Genomic DNA, 25,525 nt, shown 5'->3' with positions numbered 1-25,525 from the left:
AGAGAAGTAGGGTCAATCCACAGGGACTAAGGTAAATCCAATGTCTATTCTTTGTTTCAACCTTGATTTAACTGGAAGACAAATAAGAGAGGAGTTTAGTGTAAAAGATTTGTATATTTTATGAATGTAATATTTACAAGAAATGAGTATATATAGTATTACAAAGAAACCTAATTATAAGAAAAGTTAAATGTTACACAAGGTGAGGTTTATACAAGGTAAAATTGGATTAGATTAAATTAAGATTAGATTAGATTGAATAATCTAATCTAATCTTTATCGTTGATGATACTAGGGATTGAGCTTATGACAATTATTCTAATATGCAATGAAAATAATAAGGGGTTCAAAAGAGGTTACTTGAAATAAACCCAAAGGCTTTATATATATATATATATCATGTTCTTGTCCTAATATTAATCTCATTCTATCGGATATAGCTCGTTCTTGTTTGAAAGCTATCCCATTTTTTTGAAATTGTGCGACACATATACACATTATTTACAAGTTCTACTAAAAATGGAAGATTTTAGTTGATAATGTCAAAGATTTTACATTGAAATCTTTATATAATATTTGATGGGAGATTCAAATAAAAAATGTTAAAGTTATTAGATTTCAAACACCTCATATAAAATTAAATTTGCTGGCATTGTATAATTCTAGTGGTGATGATGTCAAGACAAAAAGTAAAGCAGAAAGTTGAGCTAATTCTCTTACAAGTTTTGAGTTCTTACTTAGCTTAACAATTCGATATGAGATTTATTTACTATTAATAAGGTGATTAAAAATTTGTAATCTATATCTATGTGCATTGTAACTACAATTAATGAAGTAAAAATGTAATGTTATCTTTGAGAAATATAGAAATGAAGAGTTTAGTCTTGCATGGATATTACCAAAATTTTGGCATTTGATATGAATATAGAACCAATACTTTCAATAAAATGTTGTGTGTTTAAAAGAATACAATTTGATGAGATTGATTATGAAGAAGTACAATTACTCGATAATCTTTTTAGAGTTAATTATTTCTTATCATTGTAGATTTAGCTATATCTTCTTTGAAAATAGATTGAACAACTAAAATTATTTGATAATATTTTTGGATGTTTATTTGATTGCAAAAGATTAAAATGTTTGAGCTATGGTGAATTATGAAAATCTTGTTTTTATTTGATTCCAAAAGATTAAAAAGTTTGGGCAACGATGAATTACGAAAATCTTGCATAAATATTAAGACTACTTTTCTTATAATGATTTGTCTGATGTTGATGTAGAAGATCAATGTTTAGAATTGAAAGTGTTACAAATGGCTTTACCAAATGAGTTAATGTCATCATTTAAAATTCTCAAGGTTGTCAAAGTTGTATATTGTTATCCAAATGTTTCAATTGTTTACCGAATTCTCTTAACTATGCTGGTGACAGTTGCATTTGCTGAAATAAGTTTTTCAAAGTTAAAATTGTTGAAAACCTATTTGAGGTCTGACAGGGTTGTCGAAGTCACGCAAAATAAAAACTGATTTTACTAAACTAATTTGTAGTAATAGTGAGATCAGGTCAAATCCCAAGAGAGTTGAAATTAGAATCTCAGTGTTTAAACAATAAAAGTAAAATTGGGGAGGGGTTGGATTATCAAAATAAATTAAAGAAGAAAAACCGAAAATAAAAACGATGAAGGTTAATTATTACCAAACTTCCAATTTAAAGGTGTGTTCTTCATCCGACTATAATTTTGATCATAGACTTAAAGATTGATTTTTAGTATCTAAATAATTAGTCACTTATCCGAAACCGCAAACCCTTTTATAATTGATTAACATACTTATTCGAAGAGGCAACAACAAGCTTTCAAATTCAATCTTACCATTAAACAATTGGGCACTATAGTGTTTCATATTAAATCCAATGATAGCATTAAGAATAATGAGAACGACTAAAACAAAATCAATTAATTGAGATAGCTACAATTAAATTAATTTAATACCTTTATTTTCTCGGAGACTATCATGCGCGATGCGAAGTTCGGAAAGAAATCGTAACAAACATAAATCTTGAGACTTACCCCTTGCTACTTGTGTCAATCGTTCATAACAATTGCGGGTCACAAAATCATGGATAGCAATAGAAAACTTAATATCAAGTTAAAAAGTCAATTTAATCAATATCAATATTTCATAGAAATAAGATAAAAATAAAGATTACTTGGATTAAAAGAGAAATATTAGTTTAGCACAAGCCTCACAAAATTACAATGAAATAATTTTACCTTTGAATCAGAAATAAAAACTTAACCACACATGATGGAATGAAAATATAAGAGAGAATAAAAAGAAGTTGTGCTATAAAAAATGATCTTCCTACAGAATTTGTACTGTAAAAGATGATCCCTGTAACATCCTCAATACCGAATTAGTGACTAAATTGTAAAAATTCAAAATTTGATGACTAAAACAGAATAATTGACTAGTATTGTAATTTGGTATAGGGTTAAATTGCAAAGAAGAAAGAATAGAAGGATAGAATGGTCTTTTGCAAGGAAAAATAATTAAAGAAGGGATTTATATATTAGCTCCACGTGGAAGAGAAGAAAGAAAAACAAGGTTCTAGAGTTTTCTTCTCCTCTTCTTTTCTCCTAAACGTGAAGAGGTTAAAACAAAGGTGAGATTTTTCATGAGTTAATTGTTTGCTGAAATTTAAGTTTTGTTTTGATTTTGATTCTTGAATGGAATTTTGAAATAGAGTTCATATTTGAAATCGGAGGTTGAATTTGACTTGTTATCGGCTTAATTAAGATATACGAAGTGTTAAAATTAGATTTAGAACATGTTGGAAATTGAGGGAGATTCTTAAAATCTATGTGGAGGATTGAATTTTTAAGTTTAAGAGGTATTGAATGAGTATTAATTAGTTTAAGTAGGTATATGCAAGTTAAGGATATAAAAAGAGGGGAAATATAAAGTGTTGAGAAGATTATGAAGAGATTTTCGTGCAAAAATAACATTTCTAGGCTATGTACATCGATGCACATTCAATGTGTATCGATGCATCAAGGGTAAAAGCCCATAAATTGTCCAATGTGCATCGATGCACATGAAGTGTATCGATGCACTCCTTTAAAATAAATACATCGAATGTCATCAGTGTATCGATGCACAAGTGGTGCATCGATGCACCCCCTTAAAATACAAACATCGAATGGGATTTATGTACCGATGCATAGATTGTGCATCGATGCACCCGTCAAGGGATACATCGATACATGGTGTAGTGCATCGATGCATACCTTCATTAAAAGATGAAAATATCTTTCTTTTTAGCCTAAGGAGTGATAGTTTAGAATATATTAATTAGTATACTGATTAGTATCAATGTATTACTATGTAGATATAGAACGTAATTTCGTTCCTGAATAAACAAAGGATTAGGATCAAGTCAAAATAAGCAAGGCCAAAGTGAGTGCATATCCTAGATGAAATGAAATTGAGACAAAACTTGCGATAAGACTATCTCTTATCATTGAATTTATGATTTTATAATCATGCACATACATACATATATATGTGTTAACGTTATAGTGATTTCATGTATTTTTCATTCATGATTAACATGGTATTATATGAATGAATGCCATTATCAGAGAATTCTTCCAAATATGTGAAATAATGAAAATGATCATATGAAGTGACTTATGTGTTTACATGGACAGTGATGAAAGAGATATGAAATGAGAAATGTATTTATAATTAAGCCCATGTTATTTAATATGAGAGCTATAGGTATAATTGGCATACTAAGAGTTGAGGGATTATCAGTGGTCCTACGGGACATAGTGGTTCTTCGGAACAATTTGTGGTCCTTCGGGATATAGTGGTCTTTCGGGATATAGTGGTCTTTCGGGATAAATATTCAGTGCCCCTTGAGGGAATTATACGAGCTGTGGTGACAGCATAATGCACAACCTCTATGTAATCACATACCTTTGTTCTCCATAATGTACATGGGAAATTCAAAGATAAGTTAAAGTTGAATTAGCATAAGAATATATGTTTTATATGTGCATGTTACCGTCATATATGTTATAGTGAAATAGATGCATACAAATAAAGATGTCATGATCAGATGGTAAGAATGCATGTTCATGAATGCATTGTTATATATATATATATATATATATTATGCCTCACTAAGTCTATGAATTAGCGTATAAGTGATTTACACGTAGGTACCAAGAATCAAGAGGAACAAAAATAGAGGCGACAATGACAACATCACTACTAAAAGATCATATCAGAAGTAATTGACAAAGTAGATATTTTGGTTGTGTATAGAGTGTTGGCATGAAATAGGTAGTTAATTACGAATGCTCTGATTGATTTTGTATTTTATGGTATCTTTTATTTAAATTAATGTATTTGGTTTTAATGAAAGTTTAAAATTTCCCTGTTTTTCTTTAAGTGTCAAAGTTTAAAAAGTCAATGTGACACCTCGGACTCATATTCGGGTCAGATATGGGTTAAGGGTGTTACATTTAATGGTATCAGAGCTACGGTTTAGTCGATTCTCGACATAAACTGAAGTCTAGAGTGTCATATAAAGTATACATGCCAACAAAATAGTGAAAACTTCTGATATGATATAATAGTAAGTATGTTGTTTTGCTGATAGATTGATATGGGAGATGATAGGCCCGCTGAAAGCAGTAATTCACCTGCCCTGGCCAGGCAGAGTGAAGATCAGACACCCTCTGGAGTGCCTGTAAGTGATCAAGATATGTTCTTCAGAACACTGGAAGCGGTATTGGCGTATTTTCAACCTTCTGTTACTTCAACTCCAAGAATGAATGTTGCAAAGGAGTTGAAGGGTTTAGGAGCACCAGAGTTTAGAGGTGAAGCCGAAGAAGGTCTTGTTGCTACAAACCTTTGGCCTAATGATGTAAAAATCATGCTTGAGGGACTTCATTGTTCCGATCCAAAGAAGCTGGATGGAATAGTCTCATTGCTTCGAGGGCAAGCAAGGATTTGGTGAACCAACTTTATAATGAGAATGCCCGGTGATCAAGTAACTTGGTCTTTTGTTCTTAGAAGAGTTCAAGCATAAATATATCGGAGATCAGTTCATCCGATAGATGAAGCAAGAGTTCATGAATTTGAAGTAATGGAATCGTACAGTGTATGAGTACAAATGTGAATTCAACAAGTTGAGTCGTTTCACTGTCGAGTTAATTCCTACAGAGAATGATGTTTGCTATTAGTTTGTTGAGGGATTGCATCCTCGTATGAAAGAGATGCTTATTGTGTTGAATTTATCTTCGTTTCAAGAAGTGGTGAACCGTGCTAAATCTCAGGAAAGAGCTCAAAATGAGAGGTTCAGGAATTCTCGAGTTCAGACTTTGAAAAGATCGGGCACATCATCGAGTGTTGCACTATCAAAAAAGGGTAGAGATGTGAGTTCTCGACCCCAAGCGAGATCAGAGTCAGTTGCATCTTCTGCAAGGGGATCAAATCAGATGAGGGGTCGACAAACACAGTCAGTGGGATCTGGAGCTGGGAGATCTAACCCGAGTCAAGTCAGGCAATGTCCACATTGTGGAAGGAACCATTCGGGGATACGTAGAATAATTTCTAGAGCCTGTTTTAAATGTGGGGACATCGAACATTTTGTTCGTGATTGTCCCATGTTAGCGGGTGAATCTGCTCAGCCAGAGAGGTCTGCCTCGGCTACACAGAGATAAAGAGGTAGAGGTAGAGAAAGAGAAGTCAGTCAGAATCCTCGACTCCACAAGAGATACACTCCACAGCTCGAGTGTATAATCTCAAGACTAGCGAGGATATAGATGACCCAGAAATAATTGTAGGTATCTCTCAGTTGTATAACAAGAATGTGTTTGTATTGATTGATTCGGGGTCTACATATTCTTACATTTGTAGTAAATTAGTGAAAGAATTGAATATTTCGTTAGAATCTACTAGCAGTGAGGTAATAGTGACTAATCCATTAGGACGTGGTGCTCGAGTCAATATGGTGTGTCGAGGGTGTCCCATACGAATTCAGGGAATTGAATTCCCTGCTAATCTGATGGAATTACCTTTTGACAAATTTGAGGTGATACTGGGAATGGACTGGTTATATCGTTATTACGCTAATGTTGAATATAAACTAAAAAGAGTAACGTTGAGAAGTTTAGAAGATATAGAAGTTATTGTATTTAGTGAATGATGGAACCCATTAGCTAATGTAATATCAGTGATGTCGATAAAGAAGTTATTGCTATAGGGATGTCAAGGGTTTATTGCAAGTGTGTTGGATGTGAGAGCAAAAGAGAAGGGGATTGAAGAAATTCCTATAGTCAGAGAGTTTTCTGACGTTTTTCCTGCAGAGTTACCGGGTTTGCCTCCAGACAAAGAGGTAGAATTTCAAATTGAAGTAACGCCAGGAACTGCACCTATTGCCATGTCACCATACAGAATGACCCCAAAAGAGTTACAAGAATTAAAGATCTAATTACAAGAATTACTGGACAAAGGGTTTATCAGACCGAGTGTCTCACCATGGGGAGCTCTAGTTTTGTTCGTCAAAAAGAATGATGGATCCATGCGTCTTTGCATTGATTATAGGCAACTCAATAAAGTGACCATCAAGAATAAGTATCCCCTCCCCTGAATTAATGATTTGTTTGATCAGTTAAAGGGAGCTTCAGTGTTTTCGAAGATTGATTTACGTTCTGGGTACCATCAATTGAAGATTCAGGATAAAGATATTCCAAAGATAACATTCAGAATGAGATATGGTCACTATGAGTTTATCGTAATGTCGTTTGGAGTTACAAATGTTCTAGATGTTTTCATGGATCTTATGAACCGAATATTTCAACCCTATTTGGATCGATTCGTTGTGGTATTCATTGACGATATTTTAGTGTATTCGAAATCGGAAGAAGTGCATAGTTCACATTTGAAGATCGTTCTACAGACTTTGAGAGAAAAGAAGCTTTATGCCAAACTATCCAAATGTGAATTCTGGTTGAAGGAAGTGACATTTCTTGGATATAATTTCTGCAGAAGGGATTCGAGTAGATCCCCAAAAGATTAAAGTTATTTTAGAGTGGGAAGTTCCAAAGAATGTGTCAGAAGTTTGGAGTTTTCTAGGGTTAACTGGTTATTATCAAAGGTTTGTTAAAAACTTTTCGATAATAACATTGCCCTTAACCAAGTTATTGAGGAAAGAGGTAAAATTTGCTTGGACTCCGGAGTGCCAAGAGAGTTTTAAAAAGTTAAAGAAGATTTTGACAGAAGCTCCAGTCTTGGTTCAACCTGAGTCTGACAAGAACTTTGTAGTGTAAAGTGATGCGTCTCATAACGGGTTGGAATGTGTGTTAATACAAGAAGGCAAAGTGGTGGCCTATGCTTCGAGGTAATTAAAACCACATGAGAAGAATTATCCAACACATGATCTAGAGATAGCGGCAGTAGTGTTCGCTCTTAAGATCTGGCTTCACTATTTATATGGTGAGCGATGCTACTTGTATACGGATCATAAGAGTTTGAAATATTTGATAACTCAGAAGGAGTTAAATTTAAGACAACGAAGATGGGTGGAATTCTTAAAGGATTATGATGTAGTGATCGATTTTCATCCGGGGAAAACGAATGTGGTAGCGGATGCCTTAAGTCGAAAGACGTTTGCAGCCTTAAGAGCTTTGGATGCCATACTATCATTAAGAGGAGACGGTGCCATATGTGCAGAATTGACTCTCAAGCCATCATGGCTAGATCGAATTAAAGAATTGCAAGCTAGAGATGAAAAATGTTTAAAGAAGTTATAGCAGATAAGGAATGGAGAGGTTACGGATTATGAAGTGAAAGCTGATGGGAACCTATATTATCAAGGGAGGCTAGTGATTCCAGATGATGATGAGTGGAAGAAAGACTTGTTAATGGAAGCTCATTGTAGTCCATTGACTATGCATCCGAGAGGAAATAAAATGTATATCTCAAGAGTCGATATTGGTGGCCTAGAATGAAGAGAGACATTATGAAATTTGTATCTAAATGTTTGACGTGTCAGCAAGTCAAAGTTGAACATCAGGTTCCGTCTGGAATGTTGCAACCTATGTCTATTCCTCAGTAGAAATGGGAGAATGTAACAATGGATTTTGAACGGGGTTACCTTTGACCCCAAATAAAAGAGATTCCAGTTGGGTGATTGTAGACAGATTGACTAAGTCAGCTCATTTTATTCCAATACGAGTTGACTTTTCCATGGATAAGTATGTTGAGTTATATATCAGGGAGATTATACGTCTACATGTTGTACATGTTTCTATTGTTTCGGATCGAGATCCTAGATTTAATTCATGGTTTTTGAAATCATTACATGAAGCATTGGGAACTCGATTGAACTTTAGTACAACGTTTCATCCACAAACCGATGGGCAATTCGTGAGAACAATCCAAATTTTGGAGGATAAGTTGAGAGCTTGTGTTATCGAGTTCAAAGGATCATGGGAAAGGTACTTGCCTCTTGCTGAATTCGTGTACAACAATAGTTATCAATCAAGCATCAAAATGACACCTTATGAAGCTCTTTATGGAAGAATATGTCGTACGCCTCTAAATTGGTTCAAGCTTAAAGACAAAAAAATTCTTGGTCCGGAGTTGATCCAGGAAGTGGAAGAAAAGGTTCAAGTAATTCAAAGTAATCTTAAAGGAGCAACTGATAGACAGAAATCATACGAGGATCTAAATAGAAAAGAGATCAAATATCAAATAGGAGATAAAGTGTTTGTCAAAGTGTCTCCTTAGAAGAAGGTTTTGAGATTTGGTCGAAGAGGAAAGTTAAGTCCTCGATTCATTGGACCTTATGAGATTGTAAAGAGAGCTGGACCAGTGGCATATCAATTGGCATTGCCACCTGAAATGGAAAAGATTCATGATGTCTTCCATGTCTCAATGCTTCAGAAGTATAGATCTGATCCCTCCTATATTTTGACTTCAGAAGAGATCGAGATTCAACCAGATTTAACATATGAGGAGGAACCGATTCAAATTTTAGCTCATGAGATTAAGCAATTAAGGAACAAGACTATTCCATTAGTCAAAGTATTGTGGAGAAATCACAAAGTAGAGGAAGCAACATGCGAGTCTGAAGAGGATATGAGGAATCAGTACCCTCATCTTTTCGTGCAATGAAAATTCGAGGACGAATTTTCTTTAGGGGGGAGATTTGTAACATCCTCAATACCGGGTTAGTGACTAAATTGTAAAAAATCAGAATTTGATGACTAAAACAGAATAATTGAATAGTATTGTAATTTGGTATAGGGTTAAATTGCAAAAAAGAAAGAATAAAAGAATAGAATGGTCTTTTGCAAGGAAAATAATTAAAGAATGGATTTATATATTAGCTCCACGTGGAAGAGAAGAAAGAAAAACAAGGTTCCAGAGTTCTCTTCTCTTCTTCTCTTTTTTTCTCCTAAACGTGAAGATGTCAAAACAAAGGTGAGATTTTTTATGAGTTAATTGTTTGATGAAATTTAAGTTTTGTTTTGATCATTAGATGTTAATTAAGCTTAAGGAAAGCTTAATTTGCTTTAAAAACAAGATGAAGGGTGTAGGAAGAATTAAATATTAGGAGTTCTTGAATGGAATTTTGAAATAGAGTTCATATTTGAAATCGGAGGTTAAATTTGACTTGTCATCGACTTAATTAAGATATACGAAGTGTTAAAATTAGATTTAGAACATGTTGTAAATTGAGGGAGATTCTTAAAATCTATGTGGAGGATTGGATTTTTAAGTTTAAGAGGTATGAATGGGTATTAATGTTTAAGTAGGTATATGCAATTTAAGGATATAAAAGAGGGGAAATATAAGTGTTGAGAAGATTATGAAGAGATTTTCGTGCTAAAAAACATTCTGGGCTATGTGCATCGATGCACATTTAATGTGCATCGATGCATCAAGGGTAAAAACCCATAAATTGTTCAATGTGCATCGATGCACATGAAGTGTATCGATGCACTCCTTTAAAATAAATACATCAAATGTCATCAGTGTATCGATGCACAAGTGGTGCATCGATGCACCCCCTTAAAATACAAACATCGAATGGGATTTATGTACCGATGCATAGATTGTGCATCGATGCACCCGTCAAGGGATGCATCGATACATGGTGTAGTGCATTGATGCATACCTTCATTAAAAGATGAAAATAGCTTTCTTTATAGCCTAAGGAGTGATAGTTTAGAATATATTAATTAGTATACTGATTAGTATCAATGTATTACTATGAAGATATAGAATGTAATTTCGTTCTGGAACAAACAAAGAATTAGGATCAAGTCAAAATAAGCAAGGCCAAGGTGAGTGCATATCCTAGATGAAATGGAATTGAGACAAGACTTGCGATAAGTCTATCTCTTATAATTGAATTTATGATTTTATATTCATGCACATGCATACATATATATGTGTTAATGTTATAGTGATTTCATGCATTTTTCATTCATGATTAACATGGTATTATATGAATGAATGCCATTATCAAAGAATTCTTCAGATATGTGAAATAATGAAAATGATCATATGAAGTGACTTATGTGTTTACATGGACAGTGATGAAAGAGATATGAAATGAGAAATGTATTTATAATTAAGTCCATGTTATTTAATGTGAGAGCTATAGGTATAATTGGCATGCCAAGAGTCGAGGGATCATCAGTGGTTCTTCGGAACAATCAGTGGTCTTTCGGGACATAGTGGTCATTCGGGACAAATAATCAGTTTCCCTTGAGGGAATTATACGAGCTGTGGTGACAACATAGTGCACAACCTCTATGTACTCACATACCTTTGTTCTCTATAATGTACATGGGCAATTCAAAGATAAGTTAAAGTGGAATTAGCATAAGAATATATGTTTTATATGTGCATGTTACCGTCATATATGTTATAGTGAAATAGATGCATACAAATAAAGATGTCATGATCAGATGGTAAGAATGCATGTTCATGAATGCATTGTTATATATATATATATATATATATATATTTATATTATGCCTCACTAAGTCTATGACTTAGCGTGTAAGTGATTTACACATAGGTACCAAGAATTAAGAGGAACAGTAATAGAGGCGGCAAGGACAACATCACTACTAAAAGATCAGATCAGAAGTAATTGACAAAGTAGGTATTTTGGTTGTGTATAGAGTGTTGGCATGAAATAGGTGGTTAATTACGAATGCTCTGATCGATTTTTATTTTGTGGTATCTTTTATGTAAATTAATGTATTTGGTTTTAATGAAAGTTTAAAATTTCCCTATTTTTCTTTAAGTGTCAAAGTTTGAAAAGTCAATGTGACACCTCGGACTCATATTCGGGTCGGATATGGGTTAAGGGTGTTACAATCCTCCCACAGAAATTATGCTATAAAAGATGATCTCCCTGTAGGGACTAAATGACTCTTTTTATAGAGAGCCAAATCCGTAGAAAAAAAAGGTAAATCTCATTTAATAAAGTCTAAATCCAATAAGAAAAGTTAAAATAAAAGAAAAGCACAATAAATAAAATCTTAAGAGATTGATTATTGGTAGACACTTCACAATAATATAAATAACCATAAAGGTGAGTTTCATAATATATTTGACTTCAAAAATTCGGATTCCTCATATCTGATATCAACCACTTGTTAGTCATAAGACGTGGTCAAGCCTTGTTAAAGATGATTTTCTACTCAATTCTACATTTTTTTTCAAAAGACTTGATTCTCACATGGAAAGCTAAAAACATGTTTTTGAGTTGATTTTCACCATTACATTCATATTTCATCTCCTAAATCAAAACAAACATAATTTTCACAACGAAGCTCAAAATATAATTAAAATATGAAGAATTTAATCATAAAACGATGTATATAATTATAACTTATCAAGGTTGTCAATGTCACAAGAAAGATTGAATGGTCTACCCATTTTATGTATTGAGAAAAACATGTTAGATCATATTGATTTAGATACTATTATTAGTGATTTTACATCTAAAATTGTTCATAAAAATTGTTTTGTTTGAGTAGTTAGGTGTTTAATAAAATCTTTTGATATTTTTCATTTAAAATTTGATATATTTATTAGATAGTTTGTTGAGTGTAATAAAAAATACAATTTAGCAGTTAGAGTCATAGTTAGAGATAGCTCCCAACCTTCTCGAAATTCATTTGTTGAAGGTAGAGACGGCAACAATAAGAATGAATGTTACAATTAGGATTAGAAAAAAAGATTCTTTTGGGATAAAAAGGGATATTATATTTTTTATATGAAAATGGTAAAAAAATAAAATTGGGAAGTACATGGTTAAATTTAAAACTAACCCTTTCTTTTTACTTGTCGTGTTATCGAATTAACAGAAGTTAATGACTCAGTAGCCAAAATAAGATAGACTGATAAAATATGTGATCAAATCGTTACTTTTTTAAAATCGGTGATCAAATAAGACACGCCAGAAATAAAAGAGACCACCCATGTTGTTTACCCATAAAAGAATGTGAGCAGTTGAGCATCGCTGCAAGCATATCCAAAAAGATTCCAAGCGACTTCCTTGACGCTATTGCAATCTAATTTTTTAAATATTTTCAAACCTTCAATCGACATCTCCGAGGATCCCTTCTTCTTGTTATAAACCTCCATGCCTCTCACCTTCATCCATTGATAAACATCTAATGGACAAACCACTATGGCTCAACCCTCATTTCCTCCCTCTCCTTTTAACCATCTTCTTCTTCCCTCCATTCCCTTTACAACCCTCTCTTTTGACCGCCTTACAAAGCGATTACGTCCGACATCCGCCTCGAAAAGTCGTCGTCACTCAACACCACCGATCCAAATCCGACCCTCAACAGGTCACCATTTGAAACCACTATTTTCTTATCCACTTTCTTTCAAATATCCAATTTTAATCATTTTTGTTTTACCAATGCTTGTAGGTGCATACATCTCTTGCAGGCAAAGATTACATGCGAATCAGTTGGATTACAGACGATAAAGACGTGCCGTCGGAGGTGGAATATGGGACGGTCTCGGGGCGATATAATGCCATGGCTGTCGGAGACCATACCTCGTATCATTACTTCTTTTACAGCTCCGGGAAGATACATCATGTTAATATCGGACCCTTGGAGCCATCGACGACTTATTACTATAGGTGTGGTGGTCACGGCCCTGAATTTTCATTCAAGACTCCTCCACAAACTTTTCCTATTGAATTTGTTGTGGCTGGTAAGTTGGTATATTACTTTATCAACCAAACCGTTATGTTTCAAAACAAATGAACCATATACAGTAACCTCAAATTGTTATTGGTTCTTGTTAGTGATTGCAATCATATAGGAATACTTAATTTGAAATGTTGGGTAAACTACATAAATAGTCTTCGAACTTTCAGGGTGTTTAAATTTTGATCACCAAATTTTTAAACTTATAATATAATCTTTGAACTTTTAATTAATTTTTATTATTGTCACTGTTGTCAACAGTCGTTAAGAAATGTTGATGTAGCATGTTAAAGTCATGTTATTTCCCCCCAAAAGGCCCTAAGTTTCTCATAAATTCACCTCCTTTTGCTTGCATTGTCGCCATTCGACGTTCTCTCAATCGTCGTCACCACTAAAAATCGTCACCCACCATGTTCGTTGAACCATTCATCACATCATTTCAATCAAGTCTCAAACACCACAACCACAACCATGAGCCACAATCACCATCCACGATCAGGCTAATCTCAAGCCACCATCATAAATCTCATTCAGTCACCGTACATAACCACAACCACTGATAGCAGCAGGCAATAAAGAAAAACAAGTAAAGAAAATTGAATAGAAAATGAGGGAATGTTTCAATGAACGGAGAGGTCATCAGTCAATTCTAATGTGAGAAGGTTCCATTTGCCCATAAAGATTAACATAGTTCATTTTGAAGTTGATTTAATGGTTGACAATGACGAATCGAAAAGTTTTTTCTTTTAGTTTTTATTAGGATTTGAGGAGATTGGAAAGTTTTTCAACAAGTAATGAAAGAAAGAGAAAAATAAGGTAAATTAATTTGGTGATCTTTTGACATGAGAAATCCTCAAACTTCAACAAGAACAATGATGAAAGGAGGAACGATGATTGTCAATTTTATTTTTGAGAAAGTTAGGGTTTTTGGGGGAAGAAATGACTTTAGCATGCCATGTTAATATTTCTTAATGATATCTGACTTAAAAGTTTAGTGATTGCATTACATGTTTTAAAACTTTGATGACCAAAATGCAAGTTTCCTAACATGTCGGGGATCATTTATGTAGTTTATCCTAAAATTATATATAGAGAGAGAGTGAGAGAGAGAGGTGCAATTATTGGTGCAACCTTTAAGGAAAAGCAAAGGCCCCAGCAAGGAAAACCAAAAGTGCACACTTTGTGCATTGCTTCGAAATGGAAATTTCTTGTTGTTGAGAGAGCATATTCCTATCTTCAACATATGACTTTTTTTTAAATGCCGATTAAATTTTTCGTGTTTCTGTCATTATTCTTAATATCATATGAATAATTGATGAACATTAACATTTAATTAATGAAAATTGTGTTACAGGCGACCTTGGACAGACAGAATGGACTGCATCAACTTTATCACATGTCGATAGCAAGGACTACGATGTGTTCATATTACCAGGTGACCTATCTTACGCAGACACACAACAACCACTATGGGACTCATTTGGCCGCCTCGTGGAGCCCTACGCCAGCCGCCGCCCATGGATGGTGACGGAAGGAAACCATGAGATGGAGATGTTCCCAATTATCTACCCTCATGGTTTCAAAGCCTACAATGCTCGTTGGCTAATGCCGTACCAACAAAGCGGCTCAACCTCGAATCTGTATTATTCTTTCAATGCCGCCGGTTCCCATGTCATAATGCTAGGGTCTTACACAGATTTCGACGGTGATTCGGCTCAATACAAGTGGCTTGAATCTGACTTGGCTAAGGTTGATAGGAAGAAGACGCCATGGGTGGTTGTGGTACTGCATGCGCCATGGCATAGCACTAATTTGGCTCATAAAGGAGAAGGGGAAAGCATGAGAAAAGCCATGGAAGATTTGTTGTACAAGGCACGAGTTGACGTGGTATTTTCAGGCCATGTTCATGCATATGAACGATTTGTAAGTCACTTTAAAATAATATTTTTGGGTTTTTTTCTTTATAATATTATTGATAACTAAAATTACTTTTATATGTGTTAAATTTGTTGCAGACTAGGATTTATGATAACAAGGCTGATCCATGTGGGCCGGTATACATAACCATTGGTGATGGAGGAAACCGAGAAGGACTTGCATTAGTGTAAGCAAAATCTCGTCCCGTGATCCCAATAACATGAATAGATAACGTAGAATTTTAGTTACTTAAAACCCAATACATTAAACTATGACTATCATTCTAAATGTGTCCTCAATCTTTTTAACATTTTAGTTTCATCCCCAAACTATATCCTTCATTCTAAATCAGTCCCCGAACTTTTTCAATGTTTCAATTTCATAAGTTATATGTATATACTAATCAATTTCCTTGTTAATAAAATCATTATGCCAAGCTATATTATTATATGTTTGAAAAAAAAATGAATTTTAGGTTAAACTATGGTTAAAACTAATTGCATATTTGGATGAATTTGGAGATGAAATTGTAAGATTTAAAGTTTGAGGACCAATTAGTATATAAGTCATAGTTTGAGGATGAAATTAGAATGTTCAAAAGTATAAGGATTGATTTAAAATTAGTATCACAATTTGAGGATGAAACTATAATATTTAAAACTTTAGGAACCACTTTAGATGAGGGTCATAGTTAACTCTAAAATATAGGATAAATTATGTATTTAGTCACCCAATTATTCATGCAATTCTGTTTTGATCACCCAACTAATTTTTTTCAAAATTATACCTAACATTATGTATTGGTTTCATTTTGGTCACCCTCCATTAAAAAATTAATGGTGATGTTGATATGTCACCATAAGGTAAGTCCATGCCAACATTTAAAAAAATTAAAAAAAAAGAAGTCACATAAAAAATTTGTTTATTTTTTTAACGGTGGGTAACCAAAATAAACAAAAACATAACGTTAGGCATGATTTTAAAATAAATAGTTGGGTGACCAAAATGAAATTGCGAAAATAGTTGAGTGACTAAATATATAGTTTACCCTAAAAGTAAAAGTACACATCAAATATTAACTTTAACGTGATAACATTCCTGGTTTAAATCTTAACATGGAGAAAGGAACAAATTATGTTGTGAGGGTCGATTTTATAATAAATTCATTCAATACCCAATCGAAATTAGTCGACCTTTGAATTGGATACTAGTGATTATTTCCCTAATGTGATAATCCAATGGTTTGCAGGTTTGAGAATCCAACTTCAGAACTTTCAGTTTATAGAGAGCCAAGCTTTGGACATGGTCGGCTAAGGGTGGTAAACGAAAGCCGGGCACATTGGTCATGGCACCGCAACAATGATTCCGATTCGTTCGTCGCCGATGAAGTTTGGCTACAAAGTTTAACCACAACCGAATCATGTTGGCTCTATCCAGGAAATACCGATGGCTCGATGGTTAACAAAGATGAACTATAAAAACAAAACAACACGTGATATGTGAAAGATGTCTTTTAGTTTCTCAAATTAGAAGATCGATTAATTGAAATTTCTTTTCTTTTGTAAGGCCAAAAAAATGGATTCAAATATCATGTGTTTGTACTTGTGGGTTATTAAATTTAGTGAAGGCCAAAATAACAAGTAAAATAGTTTGTACGTTTTAGAGTTGTTATAATCAAACGATGGTAATTAGGGCTGTAAATGAGACGAGAAAGATCACGAGCTACTCGAGATCGACTCGGTCAAGGCTCGGTAAATACTCGGATCGAATGGACTCACTCGAGCTCGACTCGAATTCTTAACGAGCCGAAACGAGCTACTTGATACTCGACTCGAAAAGCTCGTGAGCAGCTCGAAAATATAATATATTAAGATTTTATTTTTTAAAAATAAATTATTAATAATATTAACATTTATGAGTTGATTTTTTAAAAAAATACAATAAGGCTTTCATGTATTTAAGGTTCATATTCGAGTTTGAGGATTCAATCTTGTTAAGTTTAAGATTTTTTTTTATTTCGAGCATTTTCGAGTTGCTCACAACCTTCAGTTCATGATTTCGAGTTCAAGTCGAGCTTAAAAGTTTTAAGCTCGTGAGTTTTCGAGTCGAGTAGAGCTTCATTTCAGAGTTTTCGAGTCGAGCTCGGCTCGGCTCGTTTACACCCCTAATGGTAACGACGGAAAAAAAGGGAGAAGATTGCAAGTGAAATAAAGAAAATTAAATAATATTATGATTTTACGTGAAAAAATCTTTCGAAATAAATTACAAGCAAAAGAAAAGGATTTTTACTAATATAAAAAGTAGAAAAATATAAGAGAAATTGGAGAAAAAAATTGATTTTTAACTCTAACCCATAGTATCTATTTATAGATATAGATACTTATTACCAAGGAAACTTGTATAGTAAAAAATCTACTCAAAGTAAGTTTTCTACATAAAAGAAAGCTATAATGTCAAAATTAGACCCAACGTTTACCAATATGGACATCTTGGTCCCTATTCTTTTTTTAGCATTTTGGCCCCTAACGTTTCACTTTAGGACAAAAGGCTCCCTCTATATATGAAAAACATTAGTTAACACACTATTAACGCTCCAAAACAAGAGTTTTTTTAACCTAAAATGAAACATTGAGTGCTAAATAAAGGACAAATTGATTATTCTATCAGATATTAGAGGCCTTTTTTACCTTAAAATTAAAAGGTTGGGACGCAAAATACTCTTAAAAAATAGAATAGGGGACAAAATGATCATTTTGATAAACGTTGGTAGGCTAATTTTGAAATTACGCCTAAAAGAAAATAAGCTTCATATCTCTAATTAAGTTATATATTTACTTTCCCCAATTACCTCTTAATTAATTTTATCAAATCAAATTCGAGTCAAACCCTAACAATCTCTACCTTGACCCAAATTATGAAAGTACAAAGGATTCCAACCAAAATCTCAAATTCGATGGAACACCAAAACTCAACAAAAAAAAGGTCATCACTTCGACGAACAAGTTCTCCACGTTGAGAACATATTCTCCACATCTTTCACGAAAACCCTTAAAGGGATATTCTTCAACAATGAACAATGATCAAGTTCAAGTAATATTCAAATTTGGTTGTAAGAATTGAGTTCGTCAGCATATCTGCATGATTATCATAATTGCTAATCTTACTCACAATAATGTCACATTGAGCAACAATATCACGTATGAAATAATATCAAATATAAATATGTTTCGTTCGTTTGTGAAAAATTTGATTTTTTTGTAAGAAAGGCAGAACTCTGGCTATCATAAATATTGTAATTATATAAGGTCTTCGCTTAGTTCACCAGAGTCACTTTAACTCCAATCGTTTATTTACAGACTGCAGTAATTGTAATGTTCTCAACTTCAGTATTTGATAAAGTAATCTAGTTTCTAAGGTAGCTTTTCAGCTAACGGTGCAACCTCCAATTGTGAAGACATATAAGAGATCTTCCCTTAGTACGAAAATCGTAACATGTACTTAATTTCATTATCTGATTTTAAAGATAAATACGATGAAAGTCTAAAATGATTTGGAGTGCTAAACACATATTAAATATGCTAAGAAATTTTTTTATATACCCTTTTTATCTAGTGGAACTCATTTATTTTTTTGTATCGGAATATTCCCATCCTGAAAATCTTTTTATAAGTCCCAAGTCTTTCATCTCAAATTCTTTATTGAGTTGAACTTTTTTTTTCCTTATCTTTCCTTTACCTTTAGTTACCATTAATATGTCATCTCTATTTCTTTTAAAATAAATACAACTATAAAATTCTTTTTTGAAATTGTAAGTGGTCATAAATAAATCAAACCTCTTGTACCACTGCATGAGTGACCACTTTAGGCCATAAAGAGAGATTTTAAACAAACAAACATGATTCTCCTTTCATAGACTCCAAAACTCTTTGATTGTTGCATGTAGATGTTTTCTTCAAAATCTTTATACAGAAACATCATTTTCATGTATAATTGTTCATGCATATCTACTATACCAAGCAAGGCTCCAATCAAACTATGCTTCCTCGTCGAAGGAAATATATGTGTGAAATCTACACTTGGTATCTGATTGTATCCTTTTACAACCAACCTTACTTTATACACGAGTTCTTTTACTCTAAAAGTCCATTCTTTCGTCTTAAATACCCATTTATAGTGAGCAATTCTTTTATCATCAGCAAGTTTTACCAAGTTTCATATATTGTTCTTACGAAGATATTTCATTTCCTCTTGCATAGTCACCACCTTAAAGTATATTGATGGTTCTTAACTTGTATCTAGGTCTGTTTTGAGTAATAGAATATTGTGATTATGGCTGTAACAGAGGCGTTTACGACAAAGAAATTTGTGGCAAGGGTGTTTCTCTAATTTTTGAAGACGCTTCCACGAATGATCTTGTACCCACCTGAAGCTCCACCTTCTTAGTGTTGTGTTGATTTCTTTTTGTCTTTATTTATAATGTCTTTGAGAGGTGATTCCCGTAAAACTCATATTTTATGAATCTCGACTCTGACTCACCCTTATAAATATGTGCGTAAATAGAAAAAAAAAATCAAATCAAAATAATACAGAAGACGTCCTGATCATATATCGTATGGAGTCTTCCTTTCTTGACATGTGATCTAATTTTTAATTTATTTTTATTTTTAAAATTTTAAAAAAAATAAAATTCATAAATTAAAAAAAAAACTCTAATTTTTTCTATTTTTTTCAAAATACCCCAAAATTCATAAAACCTTAATTCTCAAAATTTTAAAACTCTAATTTCCTATTTAAATTTAGGGATTTGGTGATGATGATGAGAAAGGGATGATCGACAATGGGGATCCGACGACGGGTAGGTAAATGTTTGGCGAATGCGGTGATGGTTGGTGGAGAAAATGGGCTTTGGGATTAAAGATTTTGGTGTTATGGAATTATGTATTTAGAGTTTAGCAAGATTTGAGGATTTAAGTTTAAAATTTAGGGAATTGGGATGACGGTAAGGGGATGACCGATAGTGAGGGTTTGGCGATGGGTGGGTGGACGTTCGATGATGGTAATGAGCTTTAAGATTAGGGGTTTGGGTATTTTGGATTTATGATTTATGATTTATGATTTAAGTTTATGAATTTAGGGGATTGTGATGACGAAAAGGAGATGATCGGTAATGCAGGTCTAATAATGGGTAGGTGTTTAGTGACGACGATAACAATTGACGATGATAATAGGCTTTTGGGTTAAGGATTTTATGAGGGTTTATTTTATAGAAATTTAAATTTTTTCTTAAAAATTAATAATATTAAAATTTTTAAATAAAACTTTCAAAAAATTATAAATACGAAACGTGTCACTTTTGAGTGATTTATGAAAAAAAATTAACGATCGTAATAAAATTTACGTTAAAAATAGGTATATAATGTTTCCAACGTTATACTTTTAAGTATACCCAAATAAGTGCCTAAAGTATACCCAAAGAGCACTTGGCTCTTTAGGGCCAAATTCGAGCCATTTATACCCTCTCTCATACGATGTCGTTTTGGGAGAGGGGCTTGCAAATTATGTTCGTAGTCCCTTAGGTTTTGTAAGGCTTCAATTTTGGTCACCGAATTAGGTTCTTACACATTTGAATTTCGTCTTCAAATTTTATTTTATTTTAGTCCATACCCGTATATTTATATATTTTAGAGTAAAATTATGCATTTAGTCCCTTAAATATTATTATTCTATATTTTAGTCCCATATAATAATTTAGCAAAAATTACATAATTAGTGTACAACTTTAGTATTATTTTGAATTAAGTTAATTAATTTTAATATTTTATGCTTTAAATATTAATTATTATTAATTATACTTTAAGATTATTATTATTAATTTATAATTTGATATTAAATATTATTATAGGACTAATAATATTTATATTAAATATTATTTGATATTTATATTAAACTTTATATACAAATCTATCATTTACTGCAAAGTCATTAATTAATAAATACCGGTACTAATTTTGGGCGTTGTGGGAATCCTAATTCTTTCTCATACTTAACCAACTCCCGAACTCATTTTTCTGTAAGCAGACCCGAGTTGTATTATTTTAATATTATTCTTAGGAATTTTTATTAAAATAATATGACATTTTGGTGACCAATCTCACCAAATTAAATGATTGGTGGCGACTCTACAATTTGGTGTTTCATCTTATTCAAGGAAGATAAACACTTACTTTTTCGAGACTAGTTACACCGTTCGGGGTGTACTATTTGCACTCTCTGTTACCAGGGCAGAGAAACGTCTCGACAGCTTGGCCATTTTGCTGGGGAATTTTTTTTAAAAAATGAGAGTCCATCCACTAATTTATTAATTATTTGTCTTTGCAGTAAATAATAAATTTGTTTTAATTATTTTTATTATTTTACTAATTTTTCTTATGCATGAATCAGATCTAATTTTGGGTTGTATATTACTTTATTTTTATATTTTTCCTCACATACTAAGCACTGCATTCATGACAAGAGCTAAAACCCCGCTCTTATCATGTTTAAGTGAATGAGAAAATATTCCCTCGTGTGGGTTTCACCTCCGTATGGGATAGGGGACCATTCTTTGAGCTCGCACCTTATGTTACTCGTATGGTTTTCACCTCCGTATAGACCTAAGGAAGTGTGTTCCTTCGAATTGAACTTAATCCGAAAGTTTGTAATGGACTAGTATTGAGGGCTTGAAAGTCCAAGGGGGCACTAACAAAGGACAATTTGTTGACCCTTTTTACTCTAGAGCCAAAACTCAGCATATAGCAAACCTAGAACTGAAATCTAGGTGAAGCCTAACCTGATTGAGTCTTATAGGATTAAGTACACAAGGGAAAAGCATGTTGAAGTCTTTTTATTTTATTTAATATTATATTATTTTCTGAATAAATGCATGTGTACTAGAAATCATGCGGTTAGATTATTTTTTCCAAATAAAGCATGGAACTAGAAAGCATGAGGTTAGGATATGATTTTTCTTACTAACCAATTTTTGTATATATTCTGAAAATGCACATATTAATTATTCTATTTGCATTTGCATAATCATGGCATACTCAAGGGTGTTGATTCAAGAATAATTATCAAAATCAAAGGTTTTCATTATGGACAAAGGGTTTCATGATCAAGTAAGCTGTGAAACAACCAAAAAATGGTATCTTGAAGAAGCTTTTAAAATGATGGAGGGGTATGCACATAAAAATCCTGTTAGACTGGTACTGAAAACTTTTTATGGTAAGAGCATCAATAGAAGCAGTCACAAGTAAGAAAATTTTCATGAAACTCAAGCCCGTTTTTGGAAAGACGAAAATAAGAAACGGAGCATAGAGGTTGAAGACATGCTTGATGATTTCCAAAAAGTCAATCAAACCTTTAAAAATATTGGACTAGAAAATACCCCTGAAGAATGGATGACAGAAATCATTAAACTGAAGAGTGATGCTGAGTATTGGAAAAAGATACATGAGGATCAAGGAAAGAAATTCTCTTATGACTTTTAAATTGCTGAAGAAATATACAATGCCATCACCAATTTGGAAAAATGTCAAGCTTAAAACCAGATATTTAAGAAGGATATAACCAACATGGAAAATTCATACCTGATTTATCAATGTGAGATTAATGCATAATTAAAATCCACTAGAGCTCAGAACCACATATTGATGAAAATGGTGGATGATTATGGAGATTTGATATAAGAACTTCTTGAACATAAAGGCTCTCTGATAAAAGAAAATGAACAATATTATCTGCAACTTCGGGAAATGGCTGGTAAGATTCAAGAAAAAGAAGATGACACGAAGTAAGCTGTTGCTCAAGCAAGCAAGGTAGCCCACAAGTTGGTGGACTTAGCTGGTTTTACAAGGGAGCTGAAACAGAATGACGAATCAACTTCTGAGTATGAATGTAAATTAACTTGGCTTTTTAAGGAGATAGATAAATTAGGAGGGAAAACTATCCCTTATATGTAATAATCCTTTGGATGTATTGAAAAAACCCTTTTGTGTTCAATGGAAGTTGTTCTAAGATAATTACTCTTGAATTACACTTTTCATACATTTACATTCATATATACATTCATGTTTTGCATAGCATGATAACATGTGTTAATCATGAAAGCATGGGAGTAATAAGTGAAAGATTTTGGAATCATGAGTTCTAAAAGTCAGGGGATGGTCTTAAAAAGATTAAACGCAATGAATGGAATATTAGCTCGAGTTCGAAGGATTAAGAAAATCCAAGAACAACTTGTGGAAATCCAACAAGAAATGCTTGAAGAAACAAGAGGGTTCCGAGCTGAGTCTAGGGAACATATGTCTAAAATGATGAGTATGATGGTTACTTTGTTATATGGGGAAAAATATTAGAAGACACTATGGAGCATGAAAAGATGAAGGTCTCACAAAAAGTCTGGATTTCAATGATATGATGACAAATGACTAAGAATCGGTTGTTGAATATAGAAATCCAACTCATTTTCATGAATTAATAAATATTACAGATAACATGGACATTGAATTTGGTACAAAGAAGAGAAACATGGAACAAGTCCCATTGAAAATGAATAAAAAGGGCAAGAAAGAAAAAAGGATATCACATCTCTTTCCAATTCCAATTTTGTATTCAGAGTTGTTACCCTTTCTCTTTGAAAATGGTCTTGTAACACCCATCCATCCTAGTACTTATTTGCATCCAAATTGGAAAAATATCAAGAATCCATGCAATTTTCACTTTGGAGATTTTGGTCATTCTACAGAAAATTGCATAATGCTGAAATTAAAAGTCCAAGACCTTATGTCAGAAGGGTTGTTATGTTTCGAAAATAGGAAACCTAAACTCCTCATAAATTCAAAGATGGTTGAGAAAAAGAAATTTCCAAGTCATATCTCTCAAGATGATGGTCAAAAGTCAGATATTCAAAGCAAACATTTTCAGGAAAGCAATAGTAAAGAAACGATCATATCAAGGGAATCTCTACCTTGTTTTCCTTATATCTCATGCAGCAAGTTATATGCCATGTTACACCAAGCCCAGCTTATGGCTCCATGTCTGGCTAAACCTTTGGTACCTTATTACCTAAGATGGTACAATAAAAAGGTCTTTTGTGAGTATCATGCTAGAATCCGGAGACACTCTATCAAAAATTGTGGTAATTTCAAAAGACAAATTCAAGATCTTCTGACTCGTGGAATTATAGAAGTGGATGCCAACAGTCATTCCATTTTGATCAAACATTTGGGAGTCAACCCTAGAAATGAAGTTTATGGTGTCAAAACAGGTGAAGTTTACGTAGAAGGTATTGAAAAGAAAAAGGGTAAAATCAAGGAAGATTTAACTCTAGATACTTCTCTAAAGCTACAAGATGATGCAAAAGTGATAAATGAAAAAGCAAAAGGAAATGTAATTCAAGACTGGCCTACAGGTTTAAAAAGAAATGAGGTAGATACAACTTTAGAGACACATATATTAGATTTTCTGAAATCAATAGAAACAGGGGGAAATTTAAAGAATTTAGTGAATGCTACTCCAATCATAGCTGCAAGGAGCATCCAGAACCAAAATACAACTATTTCCACTAAAGAGATTTGTTTTGAAATTCAAGCTGAGATCAATTGTCAGTCAGGGAAGATGGTGATAGGATTTGACCAAGAGATAGCTCAAGAGAAAACTGAGATTTTTGTACCTAAAAGCTCATCCAAAGAAGTTACCCAAGAAATGATCAAGAAATAGGGTACAAATATCGACAAAGATCCTGGTCTAGTTATACACTCAATATCCGAGGAATAATAGGGCAGTGGAAGTTGTTATTTACCACTATTGTACCTTTCATTTTGTAGCATCTTGTTTGAACATGTTTTTGTTCCTTTCTCCACCTTTTAAAATAAAATGTGTTACTTTTAAGGTTATGAGCATTGAATCAATTTTGCAATCTTGATATTCTTTGAATATCATTATATTAAAAGCTCTTTACAAATAAGAGTTATACAATTTTGACAATGTATCAAGATTGAGAACCAAGAAAAAAAGGGACCCTGACCTTACCTCAGAAGAAATGCATCCCAAATACTACCCTTTTCCACAAATAGGAGAGAACTTTCTCTAATGCAAGGAATTAGATAAAAGGCTTGATATTGATATTTAGAAGCATACAACGTGGGGGCATCTTTCATGACATTGCGAAGCTAACTAGATTACTTTTCTATTAATGAGGTTCGACGATGAAATGTTTTTCAGTCTAAAGTTAGTTGTTTGTAAATTGAAAGTTGGTAATTAGATTTTCTGAATTCTACCAAACACATAGACT

General features: G+C 33.0%; 1 protein-coding gene across 1 annotated transcript; it reads left to right on the top strand.

Moving 5' to 3' along the window:
• The first annotated feature begins 12,568 nt into the window (after positions 1 to 12,568).
• On the top strand, positions 12,569 to 16,842 carry LOC120211733 (purple acid phosphatase 22-like). The gene is made up of 5 exons (XM_039210216.1): positions 12,569 to 12,903; positions 12,988 to 13,279; positions 14,630 to 15,198; positions 15,291 to 15,379; positions 16,442 to 16,842. The coding sequence occupies exons 1-5, from the start codon at positions 12,724 to 12,726 to the stop codon at positions 16,668 to 16,670; spliced, it is 1,359 nt and encodes a 452-aa protein (XP_039066147.1). The 5' UTR covers positions 12,569 to 12,723; the 3' UTR covers positions 16,671 to 16,842.
• Positions 16,843 to 25,525: the final 8,683 nt, after the last annotated feature.

Source organism: Hibiscus syriacus, unplaced genomic scaffold, assembly GCF_006381635.1.
Source record: "Hibiscus syriacus cultivar Baekdansim isolate YM2019G1 unplaced genomic scaffold, ASM638163v2 tig00109982_pilon, whole genome shotgun sequence".
Lineage (NCBI taxonomy): Eukaryota > Viridiplantae > Streptophyta > Magnoliopsida > Malvales > Malvaceae > Hibiscus > Hibiscus syriacus.
Note: the sequence above shows the minus strand (reverse complement) of the source record. Positions and strands in the feature narration are given on the sequence as shown.